We start from the raw sequence: 17725 nt of genomic DNA on the forward strand, positions 1-17725 counted from the left end.
CGGAAGTGACTCAAAGCAGCGGTCGCCTCAAACAAGTGGGGGCGGGGCGACTGGTTAGTATTTGAGGCTCTGCCGCCCGCATGCAACTTGAAGGTCGAATCTGCTTTCTCGCCTGGAGTGTTGTAGGTGGCTTAGAGGGAGCGATGCCTACGTTTCACAAAATCGTCACGAGCTTGGGGCAGCTGCCGGTCGAGCTGGCGCATGAAATCATCAGTGATCTGATCGTCTACGATGTCCTCAAGCTGCTCTGGCACGACGACCCCCGCGTCGTTGCGGCCGTGAGGTCGCATCCCCAATACCGGGTCATGTTGGGAGAAGACGATAATACATTCTTACAGACGAAAAATCTCGTCACATCCTGGCTCAGTTTGTACGCGCAGTCAGGCTTCTTCGCTCGATCCAGTGGAGAGCTCTTTTGGTCTCGTGGAACCCGCTTCCGACCCAATGGAGGTCCTCTAGCGGTCAACGCCCGGTCGATGTCATTTGATGCCATAGTTCATTGGAGAGCCGATGACATGTTCAGAGATTTGAAAAGCCCAATGAAGGCGTTTCTGTTCCGGCAGCTCATGACGACTCCACTGGATCGCTATGTCGACCGTTCGGTTTACCCAGATGGCGTGCCTAAACCCCACGAGTGTCAATCGGTGGAAGAGCTGGAGCGATGTATCGCGATCATTCAACATGCGAAGAACAGAATGTTCCAGCAATCCTCCGACCAGCTTCATTTTGCCGCGTCTTTGTTAGAGGAGAACCCGGATATCCTGAAGCGCACGTTGGACCCGGAGCAGAAACGAAGGGCGAACATTGCACACGTTGTGTCTCGAATGCGAGTGACAGCCGATAAGATCAAGAATAGTGATTACCAGGCTTTCACACCGAATGAGCACTTTCGCTACGACTTCTTCCCCGTGATTCCATTTGATGCGGCATTGGCAGAACTGCTTCGCAATCTGGAGAAACATGGGCTCACCCCGAGCACGGAGAGCCGAATGGCTGGCAACGACGAGCAAAGTCAAGAGACCTCGCACCCACCGTCCATCAAGCACCAGGTCGACATAGTGATCGAAGGACTGCCCCATTATCTCACGGACTATGCTACTTTTCCTACCAACAAGACGAGAACAGTCAGGCCACCAGTGACCAACGACAAGGGTGACGTATTCCGAACGAAAAACACACCTTGGTCTGAGGGAGGCGACGATCCAACCGATACTCCGTATTTCGCCGTTCATAGAGTCGCGCCATCTTTTGCATTCATGCGACAAACGGACACTCGTGCCCTCGAGCCTTGTGACGAAAAGGAAGAAAAGTGGCTGACATCGTTTGTTGATCTCTACCGATACTCGGAGAAATTGGAGAAGACCACGCCTACGGCGGCGGCTTGAGCAATTAGTTCGCACTGGTTTGTCATCTTGATGCAATGTTTTCGTCTTGGCAGAACCGACCACGACCAGGATACTCCAGAGTGGGGGAGATCTGGAGAGAGAAAATCGCGCTTCCCCATGTCTCCTCACATTAGGTTGGGGTCGGAGGAGGGAACGGCGATACTGGCAAATGAAGATCTATATCTACGGTATGGAGTATTTTAGTATTTAGGTGGGAATGAATCCAGACCATCTTTACCGAATCCAGACCATTTCCCCAGTGCCCGGCTGTGGTAGAGACATTCACCAGTGGATGTAGGTCGAGTGTAGTGCCGAGTGCTTGAATCCCGAGCGGCATCGTTTCTAGAAGCGCACTTTAACTTCAAGTTCAAACTTTATTCCCAGACCAGTCTATCACTTTCACATAATCGGTCAACCACCTAATGGAAGTAAGCTACCCCGACATTGGATGGCTTCACGCGGGGAAACTTGTAATAAAAGAAAAGGGGGGCTGGCGGCCTCTGGAGGAGGTTCCGGAGGGTCAGTATGGAGGTGGGCTCCATAATGGGAAGTCAATTGTGTTTCTATTACCCCTTCAAAACTCGCGGGGGAGGTCCAATGCGGGTGGTTGGCGCCCAACGGATCCTTCTTAGTCACGAGAAAGGACGATGGTGCGAAGAAACTCCGGAATCGCATCTCCAGATGGGTCGTCTCCAGGTTGGCTGTCGAGTGTGTTGACCTCTCATATACCTTCTGTCGAGGTCCCGGTTAAGCCTCGCGGCCACCCTCGGGCCGAACGAAGTATGTTCGAAGCATGCAGGAAGTATGGGCTGCACGCCTGCACTGTCCAGGTCGTACCCCAAGGAAATTTCGGTCGGAATAACGAATCAAGGGATGGGGGAGGCGATCGCCCAACCCCACAGACTCCCCAAGTGGCAAGAGGGGACTCCGCAAAGCGCAAGGCATCTGGCCCAGTGTGGCACGAACGGGCCGAGAGCGGTTGGACGTGGCAAGCGGGAGGATTACGTTTCGCCGACTGATCACTCGGGGCAGCCTCCTTACTAACCCGGTGGAGCCGACGGGGGCCCGAATTTAGGGCTTCGAGATTTCAACTGCCCGATGCGGTCATCGCCCACTTTTCTGATCGCAGCGGCAATTTCTTTTACATAAAAACCCCGGGGATTTCGCATGGTTCAATTAGCCTCGTGTTCCCCATACCCAAGGCACTACTTGACCTGCATCTCCCCCGCCTGCGGTTTGCACGAGATCGGCTTCCCCCAGACACGATTCCCATATATCTCGTCGAGTTGTCATACGATCGTCGCGGGTGGATTCCAAATAGGGTTCAATCACCGTATAGAAATTTTTCTGGGCGGAGAACCTCCGAGGTGCCCGTTTATAACCGTTGCGTGCCTGCGTCAAAACTTTCTGCTCACGGAGCTTGGCCCTCACGTTTCCTACCTCCCTTCCTCTCTCCTCTTGCCTCGCCATCATGGACTACGATGAGATCTCGCACGGCCACCGGGCCCCGGTCGAGAACCTCACGCCGGCCCCGAACGAAGACAACACCCACGATGAGGAGAAGATGCAGCCTAACGAGGACTTTGGTGAGCGCGATATCAAGGTCGGGTATATGAACGAGGCGGACCGCCACATCTACGAGAGTGGTATCCAGAAGTTCAGCCGTCTGGGATGGAAGCGTCTCACGGTCGTCCTCATTGTCGAGGCCATTGCGCTGGGAAGTTTGTCGATTCCCTCCACCTTTGCCACCCTCGGTATGGTGGCAGGTGTGATTTTGACCATTGGTCTTGGTTTGATTGCCATCTACACCAGTTACATTATTGGCAAGGTCAAGCTGGCGTTTCCCGAGGTAGCCCACTATTCGGATGCAGGTCGATTGATGGGAGCGCGTCTGGGATGCCCGCGGTTCGGGTTTGAGCTGGTGAATGTCATGCTGGGCATTCAATTGCTGTTCCTGACAGGATCGCACTGCTTGACTGGAACTATTGCCTTCCGCAATATCACTGGCAGCGAGATCTGCTCTGTGATTTTCGGTGTTGTCTCGGCGATTATTCTGCTTTTGCTCGCCGTGCCGCCTAGTTTCACCGAGATGGCAGTCCTGGGCTATATCGATTTCGCCTCGATTATTTTGGCTATCGGTATCACCATTATTGCTACTGGTGTGGATTCGACCAAAGCCCCTGGCGGGCTTGCGGCCGTGGACTGGTCCGCCTGGCCCAAGGCCGATCTGACATTCTCTGAGGCTTTCGTTTCTGTGACCAACATTGTTTTTGCGTACAGTTTCGCCCTGTGCCAATTTTCCTTCATGGATGAAATGCACACGCCTCGCGACTACGTCAAGTCCATTTGGGCTCTGGGTATTATTGAAATCGTCATTTACACCCTGACTGGTGCCCTGATCTACGCCTTTGTTGGCTCGGATGTGGATAGTCCTGCTCTTCTGTCGGCTGGCAGCCTGCTCAGCCGTGTTGCATTCGGTATTGCATTGCCCGTTATCTTCATTAGCGGTTCTATCAACACTGTTGTGTTTGGCCGTCTTGTTCACGGTCGCATATTTGCCAACTCGCCCATCCGGTTCATCAACACCAAGACCGGCTGGTTGACCTGGTTGGCTGTTATCACCGCCGGTACCATCATTGCATTCATCATTGCCGAAGTGATTCCCTTCTTCAACGATCTGCTTTCCATCTCGTCCTCGCTGTTCATCTCTGGGTTCACCTTCTACTTCCCTCCGATGATGTGGGCTCTGCTCTTGAAACAGGGCAGCTGGCTCGAGCCCAAGAACATTTTCCTGGGTGTAGTCAACCTGATGGTGTTCCTGATTGGTATTGTCATCTTGGTTGGAGGAACCTACTCCAGTATCGATGATATTGTATGTATTCACCTGCCTTGCTGGCTGGCCTTTTGGATGTCGCTAATTATGTCTCTTCCAGATCAACAAGTACGCTGCTGGCACCGTGCATGGCGTTTTCACCTGCGGCTCTCCGGAGTAAATGATTTAAGACTAGATCGCTTTGTGATTCTATTTTCAAGCGTGTTGGATGTATGATGAGCGGCCCGTAATTTTTGGGCATGAAGCGTATGAACATGGCTACACAAATCGACACTTACGAGTGACGATCATGGTATTCCTGTTCTATTAGACCAAATCATGATAGAAAAATATAAAACAATAGACATTTCAAGAAATCGGAGATTAGTGCTTCCACGCCCCCTTTGTCTCAGACCACCACCCCGTCATGCCTTCGCTCAGATAATACAGAACTAGAACCTTGATCAAATATGGTGCCAATTTCGACGTCGTATGCCCCCTCGAGTATGGTCTTGATAACCGCTAGGTTCATTGCTCAGTCACCTATCTGGTTACCTACCTGGTCACCAACGTGATCAGTTGTGTGGATAGCTATTCTATAAAGCAATGCGCTATGCAAAACGAATGAGATCGGGCATAATACTCCCCATATAGCAGAAATTTCATTTTTCGACTCGCATAGCGAGGACACCCAAACTGAAGAACTAGCAGATACCTGAAAGGTCAGGGTGGGGGTGTGTTCTGAGGCAGAAAGGGTATTGCTGTATCAACTCCCAAGAAAAAATTCCTCGAAATGCGATAGTGTAGATGGCTGGGCAAGGAATAAGGTTCTTGCGTACGGTGAGCATTATTCTCCAATACCGTGACTTGTCAAAGCAGGTAAATACGCTCAAGTCCCGTATCGATTCCGAGAATATACTATCCTCGACGCTTCTCTTGTTGGGTAGAAGTTCTGAAGGCCCAGGTCCCAGACTGGTCCAGGATCTGAAGAGTCCTCGCCGGCAGTATATTCAGGTTCGCAGTTTCCCTCAGTTTTCTGATTCTTGAAAGTGTCAGCTTGGCCACTCGAAACAAGGGTATTATCACCATGAAGCCGTTGATAAGTGCATGGTCGCCCGCGATGACTACACTCCACACAGGGAAGTTCGCCGTTGCAGGCCTTTCTGATAATTGCACAGCTATCACAGGCGCGTTTGTGTCTGCCGCCACGCTGGCCTTCGGGAATCATCTCGTCGGTCTCTTGGCGGACCTTGCACGATTTCCAGTGTCGTCGGAGCACGTCTCTTGAGGGAAAATTGTTAGGAATGTGCAGAATTGAACGGGGTGGTTATCGTGATCAGTCAAGCTGTCTGTTGATCATACCCGCGACTAAACAAAGCGCCACAAAAATGACAGACGTGGCTTCGCTCCGCCGTGTCTAGATGGTGAATTTCAATTTAGCCTCTTCGCAGAGTATGCACAGCGATCATGCATCCACCTACGAGTCAAGGCATGGCGTTTCAGATGATCCAGCCGCCCAAAGACCGCCGGACAATGGTCGCACTGCCACTGTTTCTCCCCGGGCTCCTCGTGCGGTGAAACGTTCATTCCGGCCTCCTAATCCGTATCGAGAAAAGACAGGCGAGCCGACAGTTTGCGAGGTCCGTGATTGCAAATCCCAGCCCAAATCCCAGCCCGGTGATTCGCCCAGAATCGAGGATCGGATCGTCTAAGGCTAAGGCGAGCAGCTTTTGCGAACGGGGTTTTCGCGACGGGGGTACCTCCCACGAGCCTCGCGCTTGGGAACCGGGTGGCCTCGTAATCAGCGGCCTGCGCGTCAAGAGACGAGCTGCGCTTGGTTGGGGAATCCAGTTGGCCTGAAGAAGTACCGCGAGATGCAGAGTGGAGTCGACGATCCGCTCGGGTCCGTCGCCATTCCCCCGCTCGACCAAACAGCGCCGCCGACAAACGAGGCCTCGCTACGCCCGTAACAACACTGGCCCAACACATGACGACCAGCCAGGCTGCCCCATCTATATAAACGGAACACATCTCCGTTATTTTCAAGATGCAGCTTCAATTCATTATAAAAATTACCTTCTGTTTGGCTGCGAACTGGGATTATCAGCACATCAATCACATAGCCTGAAGAGATCCCCAACATGGCTACCACAGTGACAGAATCAATGACCGCCATGGCAAGTGGCTCAAAAGATGCCATCGAACACTGGAATAACTGGCCCAACGAAAAAGGCGTACGTTTTCACTCGCAGCATCAACGAACGACCTCTAATCGCGGACGAAATATGTAGTTCGACCCGGAGTACGAGCAACCAAATCCTATCGAGCTGGAGATGACTGGCCACATCCCAAACTATGCAGCTGGCACATTATATCGGACGGGCCCGGGCAAAAGCCAAGTGGAAACGGAACAGGGTCACGTCTTCAAGCTGTCCCACTGGTTCGATGGCTTCAGCCAGACGCACCGCTTTCAAATCATAGCACCAGACGCTTTCGACTCACCTCTTCGAATTCTCTACAACTCTCGCTTCTCAACAGACAAGCGCATAGAGTATATCCGGAAGACCGGATCCCTGAACATGATGTCTTTCGGCCAGAGACGCGACCCATGCAAGGCCTTGTTCAACAAGGCACAGAGCGAATTCGTGCCTTCCAAGGGACCATCCACTACCAATGTCGGCGTGACGCTCTCAGTCAATATGCCGGGCTTTGATCACCGAGCCGAAGAGTCTGCGGATCGATGGACCGGGTCCAAGGGGATTCGAAATTTGTATGCGAAGACCGATTACAATGAGTTTAAGAGGTTGGACCCAGAGACTCTGGAGCCGATTGGTTTGGCGACGCAGACGCAGCTTCATCCGGAGTTGGTGGGACCATTGACGGCTTCTCATCCGCGCTCTGATCCGGTGACGGGCGATGTATTTAATTTCAACCTCGAGGTTGGAGCGGCTTCGACATATCGTGTCTATACGGTCTCTGCCACCACCGGCAAAACGAGCATCCTCGCTACCTTCTCAGGAAACCCGGCCTATTTGCACTCTCTGCTGATTACCGAGGACTATGTTCTGCTTTGTGTTTGGAACTCTCACATTAACCCGCTGAAGCTTGCCGATGGATTTTTCAGGGAGTCGATTCTTCCGACCGATCCCTCAAAGCCAGCAACATGGTATGTGATTGACCGCAAGCATGGTCAAGGACTAGTCGCCACGTATGAAGGGCCGGCCTTCTTCTGCTTCCACACGATCAATGCCTGGCAAGAGCCATCCCCCGAGGAACCGTCAAAAATCGACATTGTGGCCGATCTCGTGAGAATGGATACCTCAGACTTCATCGATCTCCTCTACTACGAGTACATGAAATCGTCACTTCCAAGTGCCAAAGAATCCATTGCAAACAGGAAAGACCACCTCCTCTCCACCATCACACGCTTCCGTCTCCCAGCCTTGCCACCAACACCAACTTCTGAGATTCAGAAAGCAAGCGTGGAGTGGTCCGCGTGCAAAGAGCTATCTCCTGAATTGCCGACAATGAACCCCAACTTGGGCACCAAGAGACATCGATATATCTACTCGACTACCTTCCGCGGAGAAGCGACGCTGACAGACGGCATCATGAAATTCGACTGTGACAAACAAGAGTCTCAACTGTGGGCATGCCATGGCCATTCACCCGGTGAGCCGATCTTCGTCGCTAACCCGGATGGCACGAGTGAAGACGACGGTGTTCTTCTGAGCGTGGTCCTTGATGGCATGCGAGGAACAAGTTATCTACTCTGCCTCGATGCTCGGAATTTGAAAGAACTGGGTCGGGCGCACGTAAATGGGGCAATTGGATTTGGTTTTCATGGACAGCATGTTCCTATTCAGGGTCTGCCTACTGGTGATTACTAGATGTCTCGCGATGCTTGTTCCATGCTTCTAGCGTTTACCGTGGAATTTCAAAATCGAAAAACGTAATTCGCTTATCGCTGTCGGAATCTAGCCTGCTTCGTTGCTCTCGACACTCGCACGAGTTTCATACAGTAGAGACTAGTCGTTTAGAGCGGAAATCATGCTCCACCGCGAGTCCTCGAAGGATCTTAGTGCGCCCTTGGTTTGACATCGGCGTGTTCCCGACGCCCCACCACCCGACGCATTTCGGAATCATACCCTACGACCTCCTTCACCTACAAAATCCTAGTCTATCATTCATCAACTTCCCTAGCAAAAATCAGCCCAGCAAGAATCCACAATGACAACCGGCGAAACAGACCTCAACCGTCTCCTGGCAAGCATGGAGCCCACTCTGGACCCAACGGTCTACGTCTTCATCACCACCAAGCAACCTCTCACATCCCTACCCCTGGACAGACTCCAGCCGCAATTCATCGCCCAGGAAGAAGAGGGCCTCACCATCGTGACGGCAGAGCCATTGGCAAAATCGCACGGCTTCGAAGAAGTCACCTTCCCCTGCAAGAAGATCTCGCTGAGGATCCATTCCAGCCTTGAGGCCGTCGGGCTGATCGCTGCCATTACGAATCACCTCAAGAGTTTCAAAATCAGTACGAATGTTGTGAGTGGGTACTTCCATGATCATATTTATGTCCCTGCAGACCGAGCTGAGGATGCCATGTCTGCTTTGCGGGACTTTTCGAAATGAAGTTCCAGTGGAAGTGAAGCATTACCATAATGCAAGATTGTACATTTACGACTATAGTGTTCGATACGAGTTAATGAAATAAATCGAACTAATTTGCCGGGTCTCTATGGAACCAGTATCTCTGCCCCCTACTCCATCCCTATGGTACACATCATCGTTGAGGCATAAATCAGAAGGAAAACCAAACACCGAGAAGCATATCCAGCACGAGGCAAAGGATCAAATGCAGAAAAAGATGGTGGGGGGAGGGGTCAGATTTCTATCTTCCTCAAACCAGACGCCAGAAGACAGAAATTAAAATGGAAGATCGCCGGCCCCCAGACCCCGTGGGAATAACTCCTAGACTTTTTGCGTAGAAACTATCCTTGGCCTATCATTTCGGCCATTGACAATCGGTGAAAGACATAAAATTTATCACCGGGACACTTTGTAGGTCCGGTGACATGGCCCCTGACAGGAGCAATTGGGAAAAGTCGGGTATTAGTGGTACAAAGACGCAAAACTGTGCTGGAAGCGAAACAAAACGTCAAGAAAAAAGGGGATGAGGCATGAGTGGAAATCGTTACTTCTAGTAGTCGACTTCTTTTTCCATGATCATGATCAACTCGGTCAGTTGCGTGCGCAGAGCGCGGTTGCGGTCCCAGACCTCCATAATCTTGGCGCGCTGGCTCACGAAGCAGGCCTTCTTCCAAGACATGTTGCCATACTTGGTGGCTTCGCGTTTGGGGAGGCCGCGGGCGATATTGCGCAGGACCAGGGCCGCTTTGTAAGCCACGCCGATGGGCTCACCCTTCTCGTTGACGGGAGTATCCATGTAGAACCACTTGCGGACAATTCGTTCTTGCAGAACAGGGCGCTTGGTGCTCGGGGGTGCTGCATCGGCAGGTCGTTCCTCAGGCAGGTGAGAAATGATGTGGCCGGCAACGAGAGCGGTGTTGGCGCTTGGCCCAGACACGCGGAATCGCGTGCAGGTGTCCCATTGGCATGCATGGATAGGATTCTCGGCAGGCTCAGTGTTGAACTTGCCCGGTGTGTCGGTAGGCTCGAGCTTCATGTGATCGGCGAAAATGTGGCTTCGGAGATCAGTGGGAGAGACGAACGCACGCTGGCACATCTGGGAGGGCTGCGAGTTATCTGCCCACTTGCAGTACAGGTAAGGGAAGCCATCAAAGGTGTAGGCGGTCTCTAACGGCCGAATTCCCTTGATGATGAATTTGGTGGCACTACCGGGGCCATTGATGACCTGTGCTTGGGCATTTGTGAAGGTTTGACTAACGTTCTTGATGAAATCGGCTGCGGGAAGAACACCGCTGCCAGGCATCTGAGGGTTGGCGAACCGGCTCTGGTATGCCTGCCACAGAGCAATCTGGGTAATTTCACACTCCGGGTCTTCGACAAAGCAGCAGCAAAGCCATTGTGAGCTTCGCTTGGGCTCGGGAAGCTCCATCAATTTCTCCAGAAGCTCGTGGGGAACTCGGGGAATGTCCGAAGGTGGTGGTGCAACCTTCTCTTCTTGCAAGACGGTCTCCAACTTGGAAGCCCTAGCCTCGTATGTGAGAAGGGCAATCATGCGCGGAATGAAGACGATCGGGAAGTTGATGACGTCCATTAAGGTTTCAATGTTATCAGGGCTGAGGGTATACTGGTACCAGAAATCCAGTGCACCGCTCAAGATATCCCGATCGAGATCCAGAAGAGTGTGGTAATACATTTGTTGCAGCACGGGTTTGGACATGCTGTCAATAGCTCGGCTGACATCGCCATCTTCCACTTCGGTGGAGAAGTGAGTCAAGGCCCAGAGAGATCGAATAATGTGGGCACGATCTGGCGAATCCAGAAAACTGACCAATGAAGTCCACAGAGGATCCTGAGAATTGGTCCTCAAGAACTTTGTCACTTCTTCGGCAATATCCAGCGCGTCGTTCTTGATTTCATTGAACCGAGGCTGGTTGGGCAGGTTCAGAAGAACAACCAAGAAGTCGCGCAGCAGACCACTGGCATACCGAGAAACATAGAACGCGTTCTCTGCAAGCAGTACCATATTGCGCAAAACCAAAGTGGCCTCCTTGACATTCCGGAGACGGTGATTGAACTCCGATGTTTCCAGTGTATCAGTCGGCAAGATAGTGGGGATCTGTCGAATCTTTTCGAGGATGTTTCGAGTTCCATGCAACGAGTTCAAGACATTGACTCGATCGGATAGTTTCTGCGGATCGTATTCAAATTCCCAATTGACACCAGTGCAGAGATGCGTAACCTCCAGTGCCTTCTGCATGAGGGTTTCGGCCAACAGTGGGAATCCCTCGAACTTGAACTTATCCCACCTTTGGTTAGAAATTTGGACCAGATGATACAATGCGAAATCCACTTCATCCGAGATGCCAGACTGGAGACCATAGTGCGCGCGCTTGTAGATATGATCGGCTAAGAGATGGTCAGTTTATAACAACACTCAAATGGAGAATTAGGAGGGGCAATCTCACTTCGTGGGACTTCAAGGTACCGGAGAGGAAAGTACGGGTCATAAAAATCGGCGGCCTTTGTTCCCTTGTTCCGCATGCTGGCAAAATGACCAGGCCGGTTCCCAGGAGTCGCAACCTCCCGCACGGACATGGGAAGCTGTGCCTGGCCCTTTCCTTCCCAGCTCTCGACTGAGAAATGCGCGCTTTGGGGATTGGCCGCGGGGTTGAGGGGCATATGCGGGGATGCTTGGGGTTGCGGCGATGTAATGTTTTGGTGATGCGAGCGACGAGATGGGCCTGTGTCAGGGACGAATGGCTGGTTGACCTTTGGGGCCTGGCGCAAGCCCTCTTTTCGGGCGTGTGAGCGGAGCCGCATCGCGAACGAGGAGGGGGTTTTCAACTTACGTCGTAGGGATGTACGCTGGGGCGTGGAACCGGACATTTTGAATCTGTGAGAATGCGACTACTTTTCACGTCTCTTGGTCAGAGTTGCAGTTCGAGACTGCACTGCAATCACTTCCTTGAGGTTGGCCGTTGATTCGAGCCAGTTCAAAGATAAATCGCAGGGGCAACTTCGCGAAAACCGACTTTCTGAAAATCGGCTGGTAGGAGGCTGTGCGCAATCCAGAGCGAAAGGCTCTGCCCGTCAAGCCTAGGAGCCTTGTCCGCACGAGTCGAGGCGCAGTGCTCGGGCGCGTTCGAGGCCCAGGGTTTTGAGGATGCGCAGTGGCTGCGAGAGAGAGCGAAGGGTCGAGATCAAAAAGAGGTTGACAGACCTGACGACCGGATGGCTTGGAGCGACGGACGCGATGGGGTGGACAATCGTCAATGCCTTGTATGCGGGCCCTGGAGGGCTGGAGGAGCTGGGCTTTGCGATCAACGGAGCTGATCAGCCAAAAGTCCGCGCTTTCTCCAGGGCGCGTTTCCGGGAATTTATTGTTCCGTGGCCGAAGGGCCGACACGCCATTCCATTTTTGGATTGACACCTCAGGATCCATTTTGTCTATGTACATATCAACTGCAATGAATTTTTTTCAAGGCACCTACCCAGGGATAGGGTAGTTAAAAAGCTTCGATGTCTATATTCAAGGGCCTCGCAGCTGCCGTGTGTTTTAATACAAGCACACCCTACCAGTGGTGGGGGGGGAGGGGCGGCTGTGAAGTCGCTGGCAATAGCTCCAAGTAGTAAGTAATGCTTCATTGCTTGTTAGCAACCATCGGCAATTGTCGATACTACTAGGAGAATTGTTTGTTTGGTGACAAAGTTCTCAGAATTATATACTTGTCACCGGACGGGATTTTCGAGGTTTCTGTAAAGCTGATATATGAATCACGCGGCGAGGAGATGGAAAGTCACGGGTCATGGCGAACCCAAGCAGTGGTCGTGACCGGCCGGCGATTTTCCACCATCCGATCTGCCCTCGAAAGTTGACATTGTGTTGGACCGATCAAACCACCAGGACGGGAGCAATAACTGCGATTGGATTTTGAAACAGTACTCGTGAATCCATGCCGCAGTCTACATTTCGACAATCCCACCCCGTGGGGACTCATCTCCCTCTGGCGAAGTTCTCATACACCACGACGCCTGCAGCCCATCTCGGCCCCTTGGCCTGGTGCCACATCAATGGCTGTGGTGATCTTGCTTGTGTATTCGAACAATTCTCCAGCGGCGACAGAGCCTACATTCTGATAATGAAAGTTATTCAGAATGATTCCACCATCCTGGTACGTTTCAATCTACTCATTACCAGTTAACCATGTCGGATCAATACTTATTGCTGCCAATCTACAGGAGCAAATTGACGTTGCACGATTTGTTCGTTCTCAGCCTCAGTCCGGATCGACGCAGCCTGGATCACTTCCGAAGCCGCCCTTTGCAGTTGTGGTCAAGTCACCCTGTCTCGCAGTAAAATATCCGCTCAATGGATCGGTACGCATACCAATGGGAGAAGGTCAATCGGCCGTATATATGCACTAACTGTTAATTCTATTTCCCGTCTAGACCCGCCGATTTCAGGTCAAATTCCTAATGGAGCGGGACTATTACACGGCCCTTTCCGTACTGAGCGAGATCAACTGCCCACTAACCGAAGGCAATACATCTTCGATGCAGCCACCACGCAGAGCGCCCTCGTCCTCATCTTGGGCATCGTCATCACAGGCGCCGACTGTACTTTTGAATGAGGGAATCACTGCGATGACTCCTGAGAGCAATGCCGCATTTCCCTTCTACCCAATGACCAGACACTGGTCGGGCGGTATGACCAGTATGTGTCGTCTTTAATGATTACTACCTACTTTTGTGGTTCATCGTGCTGACAGAAATAGCACCTCAATCTGCATACCCAGCGACCGGCACGATTACCAATGCTACCTCGGATATTTGCCGGACACCAGCGCGACCACAGTGCGTATCTCGAATCCCAGAAGTCCAACCTCCACCCACATTGCCGAACCCAGTTGTTCCTGAAAAGGGCATCACAACGGAGACTCCAGAATTAAGACCTGCTGCAACTCCAGCATACCATGATATCCAAGAGCTCGACCAGGCGTTGCCCCCAAAGAGATCCCTACCATTCCCTAAGCCCGGGGCTAAAAGACAACGAACGGCCTCCGCCAATGGAAAGTCCGCACGACAACGTACCACATCCGAACCCTCCAGAAATGTTCGACGTGGAAACCAAACAAGTCGTGGTGTACTCGAACGCCAGGATTCTATCGTGTCGAACGCGACGTCTCACTCACTCACACAGACACAACCCTACCCAGAATCAAATCAGATCCCTAATATGTCACAAGAGCCTGAGAGCACGCAGATCTGGTCTCAACGGGAAAACAACGAAAATCAACGACCTCCTCAACATCTAGATGCAACAATGGCGGCGGTAAGTGGCTCCGAAACCGTAAATGATGTTCAAGTACCACGGTCGCCATCGCCAGAACAAAGAAGTGCACCCTCTTGTGAAGATCAGCTCGCTGCGTATCTCTCTGCTCCAAGCAACGAGCGTATTGCGTTCCTCGAAAACTGGATGTGCGAACTCATCGAGGACGACAAGTTCATGGCTCTGTGTGAGGATGTTGACTCAACTTGGAGACGATTTGCTTTCGGGATCAAGAGATAGTGCGTCATTTGGTGCTTATCAACTACTATTTCAACTACTACTCATCCTAACGACTTGGACCCATTGGTTCTACGAAAGTCGGAAAGGCTCACAGGCGATATTTACTTGTCATTAGAGTTATGTGCGGTTGATTGATATCACATCGTGCCAGTGTATCAGTTTATCGTGCTGATGACCTATATTAGAGTGCACATCTTACAACTTGGATTCCAATAGTGTTATTCTAGTTGAATAGAGCTACCAAATATTTCATATGACAGTAATTTATTGAGATTCTTTTTCCGATTTGGAATGGAGTAGCGACTATATCACATGTTAAAAAAAAAAAGGTTGCTAGACATTGAGTCCTTCTGCGAGAAAACATAATATCAAAATATGACGAGCACATTGATCTTTTGGCAGATCCCAAACTGCCAGGGCGAGCAAAAGTAGTATTAAGAAACGTAGAAATGGATATTTTGAAACTAGAAGACGCATGTAATAGGACACTGGGAATCCGACAAATACTTACCTACAACCTTGGAATGGGCCAAACTCCGCGTACGACATGAAACAAGAAATTGAAGAATAAACCACTGGCCAATTTGAACATGGGCAGAGAAAACGTTGAACGTCCTCTCCATGGCCTCTTAACGGTTTCGACGGTAAATCAACCCCGAGAAAACATTGAGGTAGCCTTCCCGGGTTAGCATCGTGAAATCAACGACAACACGACCTGTGCCATTGCCACCCTGAGACTGAGCCAGTTGCGGAGCAAGATTAGGCGATGTCTCGCCTTGATCAGCAGACAGACCAGGTGGGGGAGTTGTAGGCGCATTCTGGCTCACAGAACCCTCGGCGCCGACAGCAAGGTCGGCAAGGTGCTGTAGCGAACGTTGCTCGTTGGGGCCCATCGGCGGCTGGGAACCGGACCCCGGCCCTGAGCTAGACTTTGGCAAAACGCCGATCGACTCCTGGAGCTGGCTCTCTTGGGACTTGATACGGCGCCATTCGAGGAAGACTCGGATCTTTGCGTCCCAGCCCGGAGTACCGAAGATGTTGTCGAACTCTGTGGCCTTGGCTGTTCGCTTCTCGCGCCGGTCGAGGATTTCTTCAACTTTCTGCAATGAACTCCAGCATTCATTTTCGTGCTCTGGGAGAACAGTCGCCTCGAGAAGGGTCATGGAGGCAAGCGCCAAGCTGTGCAGGTCAAAGGGGGTGGGGAGTCGGCTTTGAATGTTCGCCTTGTGAAGCTCGTTGATGACCTCTTGTGCACAGTAGATGATCTCGTATGGGCTGTAGACATAGACATGGCGTTTTATTAGAAGGCGAAGGGTCCAGTACAGTTGGGCTTGGAGGCTCTCGAAAAGAGGGCGAGTTGTGGTGTTTTCGGGAAGCTCGTGGATCTTGAAGATGTCCTCCATGTCCGCCAGGCGCTCGAGGGAAGCAACTAGATTAGCACCGACCATGCGTCCCAGCCCGGTGTTGGTCTGGCAGACGTTGGGCTCGACGGTGGCCAAGGTGACCATTTCCGATAGAAAGGTTGAATAGGCTACAAAAAAAATCAGTGTCTCTGTAAATAATTGTGTGAGGGGGTGTGTTCCACTTACAGGCAATTCCTGTTGTGATCTGTCCGACAACCTTCTCATCTTCACGACCACCGATTTCCTGTCCGCCAAGCACAGTCGCATCGGCCACACTAATCGCATACCACCGAGTAAGGATGGTCAGCGAAACGTAGATGCGTCGGACAAGGTTGGCTTCCGAATCCACATCGGGGTCTGAAGATCGATTGTTCTTTAGCTGGCCTTGGATCTTCGCCAGATCGTACCCCAGCTTGCTAGCCGCCGATACCAAAGTGTGCTTTGGCGCACTGTCATTGCCCACTAGGTTATCCGGGCCACGTGCGTCACAATCAATGATCATTAAGATCAGACTCTGAAGCCAGATTGTGTTGACGGGCATAGTGTGAACCAGCAATGGTTGACGGGTGTGGAACAGAAGCAAATCCTGTGCATGTCCAAACGATGTAACTCTCTCAAAGTTGCTCGCAACGCGGGATAGATCTGTGCGTGTAACTGCATACAACGCATAGCAAAAGATCTCCTGGGCTTCCCGATGGCACTGGTGAAGGAGTTCCAGTGTGCGTTCCCGTGTATGAGGGAGGATTGGCAAAAGCGTGTGAACCTTCTGGTAATAGGCCTCGAGGGCGCCCTCGTCGAGGCTGACTGGTGTCATATCATCATCCCCTTCGTGGCGGGGCAGCTCGGTCATTTCCAGGCCCGTGGGCAGATCAGAATCCCCTTCGGTCGGATTCCAGAACAGATTGCCAGGCTTCGGGGCAGCACCGCTGGCAACGGTGGGGTTGTATGGATCTGCCGTTGCGTCCGGTCCGTCGAAGGTATTCTGAGATCCACGGGTATTGAACGAAGGCTGGGCAAACGAGGAGCTGGGGAGTCCTTCGAAAACGGAGTATGTTCTCTTGCGATTGGCCGAACCTGAGTCCACAGGCGATGTAAAGTCCTGGTAGCCTCTACCGAGAGACACCTCGCTCATGCCTTGATATGGGACATCGGGCTGGACCATTCCAGGCTGCATCTGGCTCTCGAGAGTGTGAAGGCGTTCGGCGAGTTCCTTGATATAACTGCAATATTGTGTGTGAGTCGAGGCAATAATTGATCGAGCGGGTGTTCCACATCATACCCTTTGCTTGGACCGCGCTTCATCGGCACGCGACTGAACTGGCACACAACACCAAGACGGCGACAATTCGAACATGTCTCGAGACCGTTTTCCGAGGTCGCGTCGCATCGTACCTAATGAGAAAATCGCACCGTTAGCAGCTGGACAAACTCACGCGCGTCTGACTGCGAGAGTGTCGCAACGTACCTTCTTTCGCCGACATTCGTCGCAAGCCCTTGAGATCTTGGATCGCTTGCGCGCGCTTTGCTCACCATAACTCAGATCGTGATTTGGGTCCACGCCCACCTGCTGGCTCGGAGTGAATTGGAAGTGCGCGTGTTGATCCTCCGACGAGGGGCGACCCATGTCGCCGGCATTCGAGGAGCCCAAAACCATCGACTGGCCGTGATGCACGCCGTTGCTCGAACCGTCTCCTAGACCAGGGCCCGATGCCTCGCGCGACAGCTCGCCCGACAGAAGCTCCTCGGTCGTCAGCTGGCGGTTGCCGTAGTACGACGGCATGGCGCCCTGGGCCATCTGCGCGCCATTAGGAGACGGGTAAGAAGGCGTCGGAGGCATGTCAGACTGCTCGCGAGAGTTCATTTCGCGAGAACGAACTCGAAAATACACGAGAAATGATGG

At 52.1% G+C, this 17725-nt stretch overlaps 9 protein-coding genes across 9 annotated transcripts; 6 read left to right on the top strand and 3 right to left on the bottom strand.

Moving 5' to 3' along the window:
• Window positions 1-143: 143 nt before the first annotated feature.
• On the top strand, window positions 144-1385 carry N7532_008654 (uncharacterized protein; the record flags this gene model as incomplete). The annotated part of the gene is made up of 1 exon (XM_056621146.1): window positions 144-1385. One exon carries the CDS (start codon window positions 144-146, stop codon window positions 1383-1385), a length of 1242 nt encoding a protein of 413 aa, XP_056471952.1.
• A 1471-nt stretch (window positions 1386-2856) lies between these two features.
• N7532_008655 (uncharacterized protein) lies at window positions 2857-4378 on the top strand (the record flags this gene model as incomplete). Its single annotated transcript, XM_056621147.1, has 2 exons — window positions 2857-4257; window positions 4319-4378. The coding sequence occupies 2 exons, from the start codon at window positions 2857-2859 to the stop codon at window positions 4376-4378; spliced, it is 1461 nt and encodes a 486-aa protein (XP_056471953.1).
• Window positions 4379-5651: 1273 nt separating this feature from the next.
• On the top strand, window positions 5652-6167 carry N7532_008656 (uncharacterized protein; the record flags this gene model as incomplete). Its single annotated transcript, XM_056621148.1, has 2 exons — window positions 5652-5837; window positions 5925-6167. The coding sequence occupies 2 exons, from the start codon at window positions 5652-5654 to the stop codon at window positions 6165-6167; spliced, it is 429 nt and encodes a 142-aa protein (XP_056471954.1).
• Window positions 6168-6362: 195 nt separating this feature from the next.
• On the top strand, window positions 6363-8087 carry N7532_008657 (carotenoid oxygenase family protein; the record flags this gene model as incomplete). Its single annotated transcript, XM_056621149.1, has 2 exons — window positions 6363-6431; window positions 6489-8087. 2 exons carry the CDS (start codon window positions 6363-6365, stop codon window positions 8085-8087), a joined length of 1668 nt encoding a protein of 555 aa, XP_056471955.1.
• Window positions 8088-8427: 340 nt separating this feature from the next.
• On the top strand, window positions 8428-8835 carry N7532_008658 (ACT domain-containing protein; the record flags this gene model as incomplete). The annotated part of the gene is made up of 1 exon (XM_056621150.1): window positions 8428-8835. The coding sequence occupies one exon, from the start codon at window positions 8428-8430 to the stop codon at window positions 8833-8835; it is 408 nt and encodes a 135-aa protein (XP_056471956.1).
• Window positions 8836-9403: 568 nt separating this feature from the next.
• N7532_008659 (putative chromatin remodeling complex subunit (Rsc9)) lies at window positions 9404-11739 on the bottom strand (the record flags this gene model as incomplete). Its single annotated transcript, XM_056621151.1, has 2 exons — window positions 9404-11259; window positions 11319-11739. The coding sequence occupies 2 exons, from the start codon at window positions 11737-11739 to the stop codon at window positions 9404-9406; spliced, it is 2277 nt and encodes a 758-aa protein (XP_056471957.1).
• Window positions 11740-11767: 28 nt separating this feature from the next.
• On the bottom strand, window positions 11768-12295 carry N7532_008660 (uncharacterized protein; the record flags this gene model as incomplete). Its single annotated transcript, XM_056621152.1, has 1 exon — window positions 11768-12295. The coding sequence occupies one exon, from the start codon at window positions 12293-12295 to the stop codon at window positions 11768-11770; it is 528 nt and encodes a 175-aa protein (XP_056471958.1).
• A 511-nt stretch (window positions 12296-12806) lies between these two features.
• On the top strand, window positions 12807-14422 carry N7532_008661 (uncharacterized protein; the record flags this gene model as incomplete). Its single annotated transcript, XM_056621153.1, has 4 exons — window positions 12807-13025; window positions 13093-13230; window positions 13303-13567; window positions 13629-14422. The coding sequence occupies 4 exons, from the start codon at window positions 12807-12809 to the stop codon at window positions 14420-14422; spliced, it is 1416 nt and encodes a 471-aa protein (XP_056471959.1).
• Window positions 14423-15051: 629 nt separating this feature from the next.
• On the bottom strand, window positions 15052-17686 carry N7532_008662 (putative C6 finger domain protein; the record flags this gene model as incomplete). The annotated part of the gene is made up of 4 exons (XM_056621154.1): window positions 15052-15953; window positions 16012-17045; window positions 17105-17217; window positions 17291-17686. The coding sequence occupies 4 exons, from the start codon at window positions 17684-17686 to the stop codon at window positions 15052-15054; spliced, it is 2445 nt and encodes an 814-aa protein (XP_056471960.1).
• Window positions 17687-17725: the final 39 nt, after the last annotated feature.

This window comes from Penicillium argentinense, assembly GCF_028826775.1.
Source record: "Penicillium argentinense strain IBT 30761 chromosome Unknown utg000009l_segment0_segment0, whole genome shotgun sequence".
NCBI lineage: Eukaryota > Fungi > Ascomycota > Eurotiomycetes > Eurotiales > Aspergillaceae > Penicillium > Penicillium argentinense.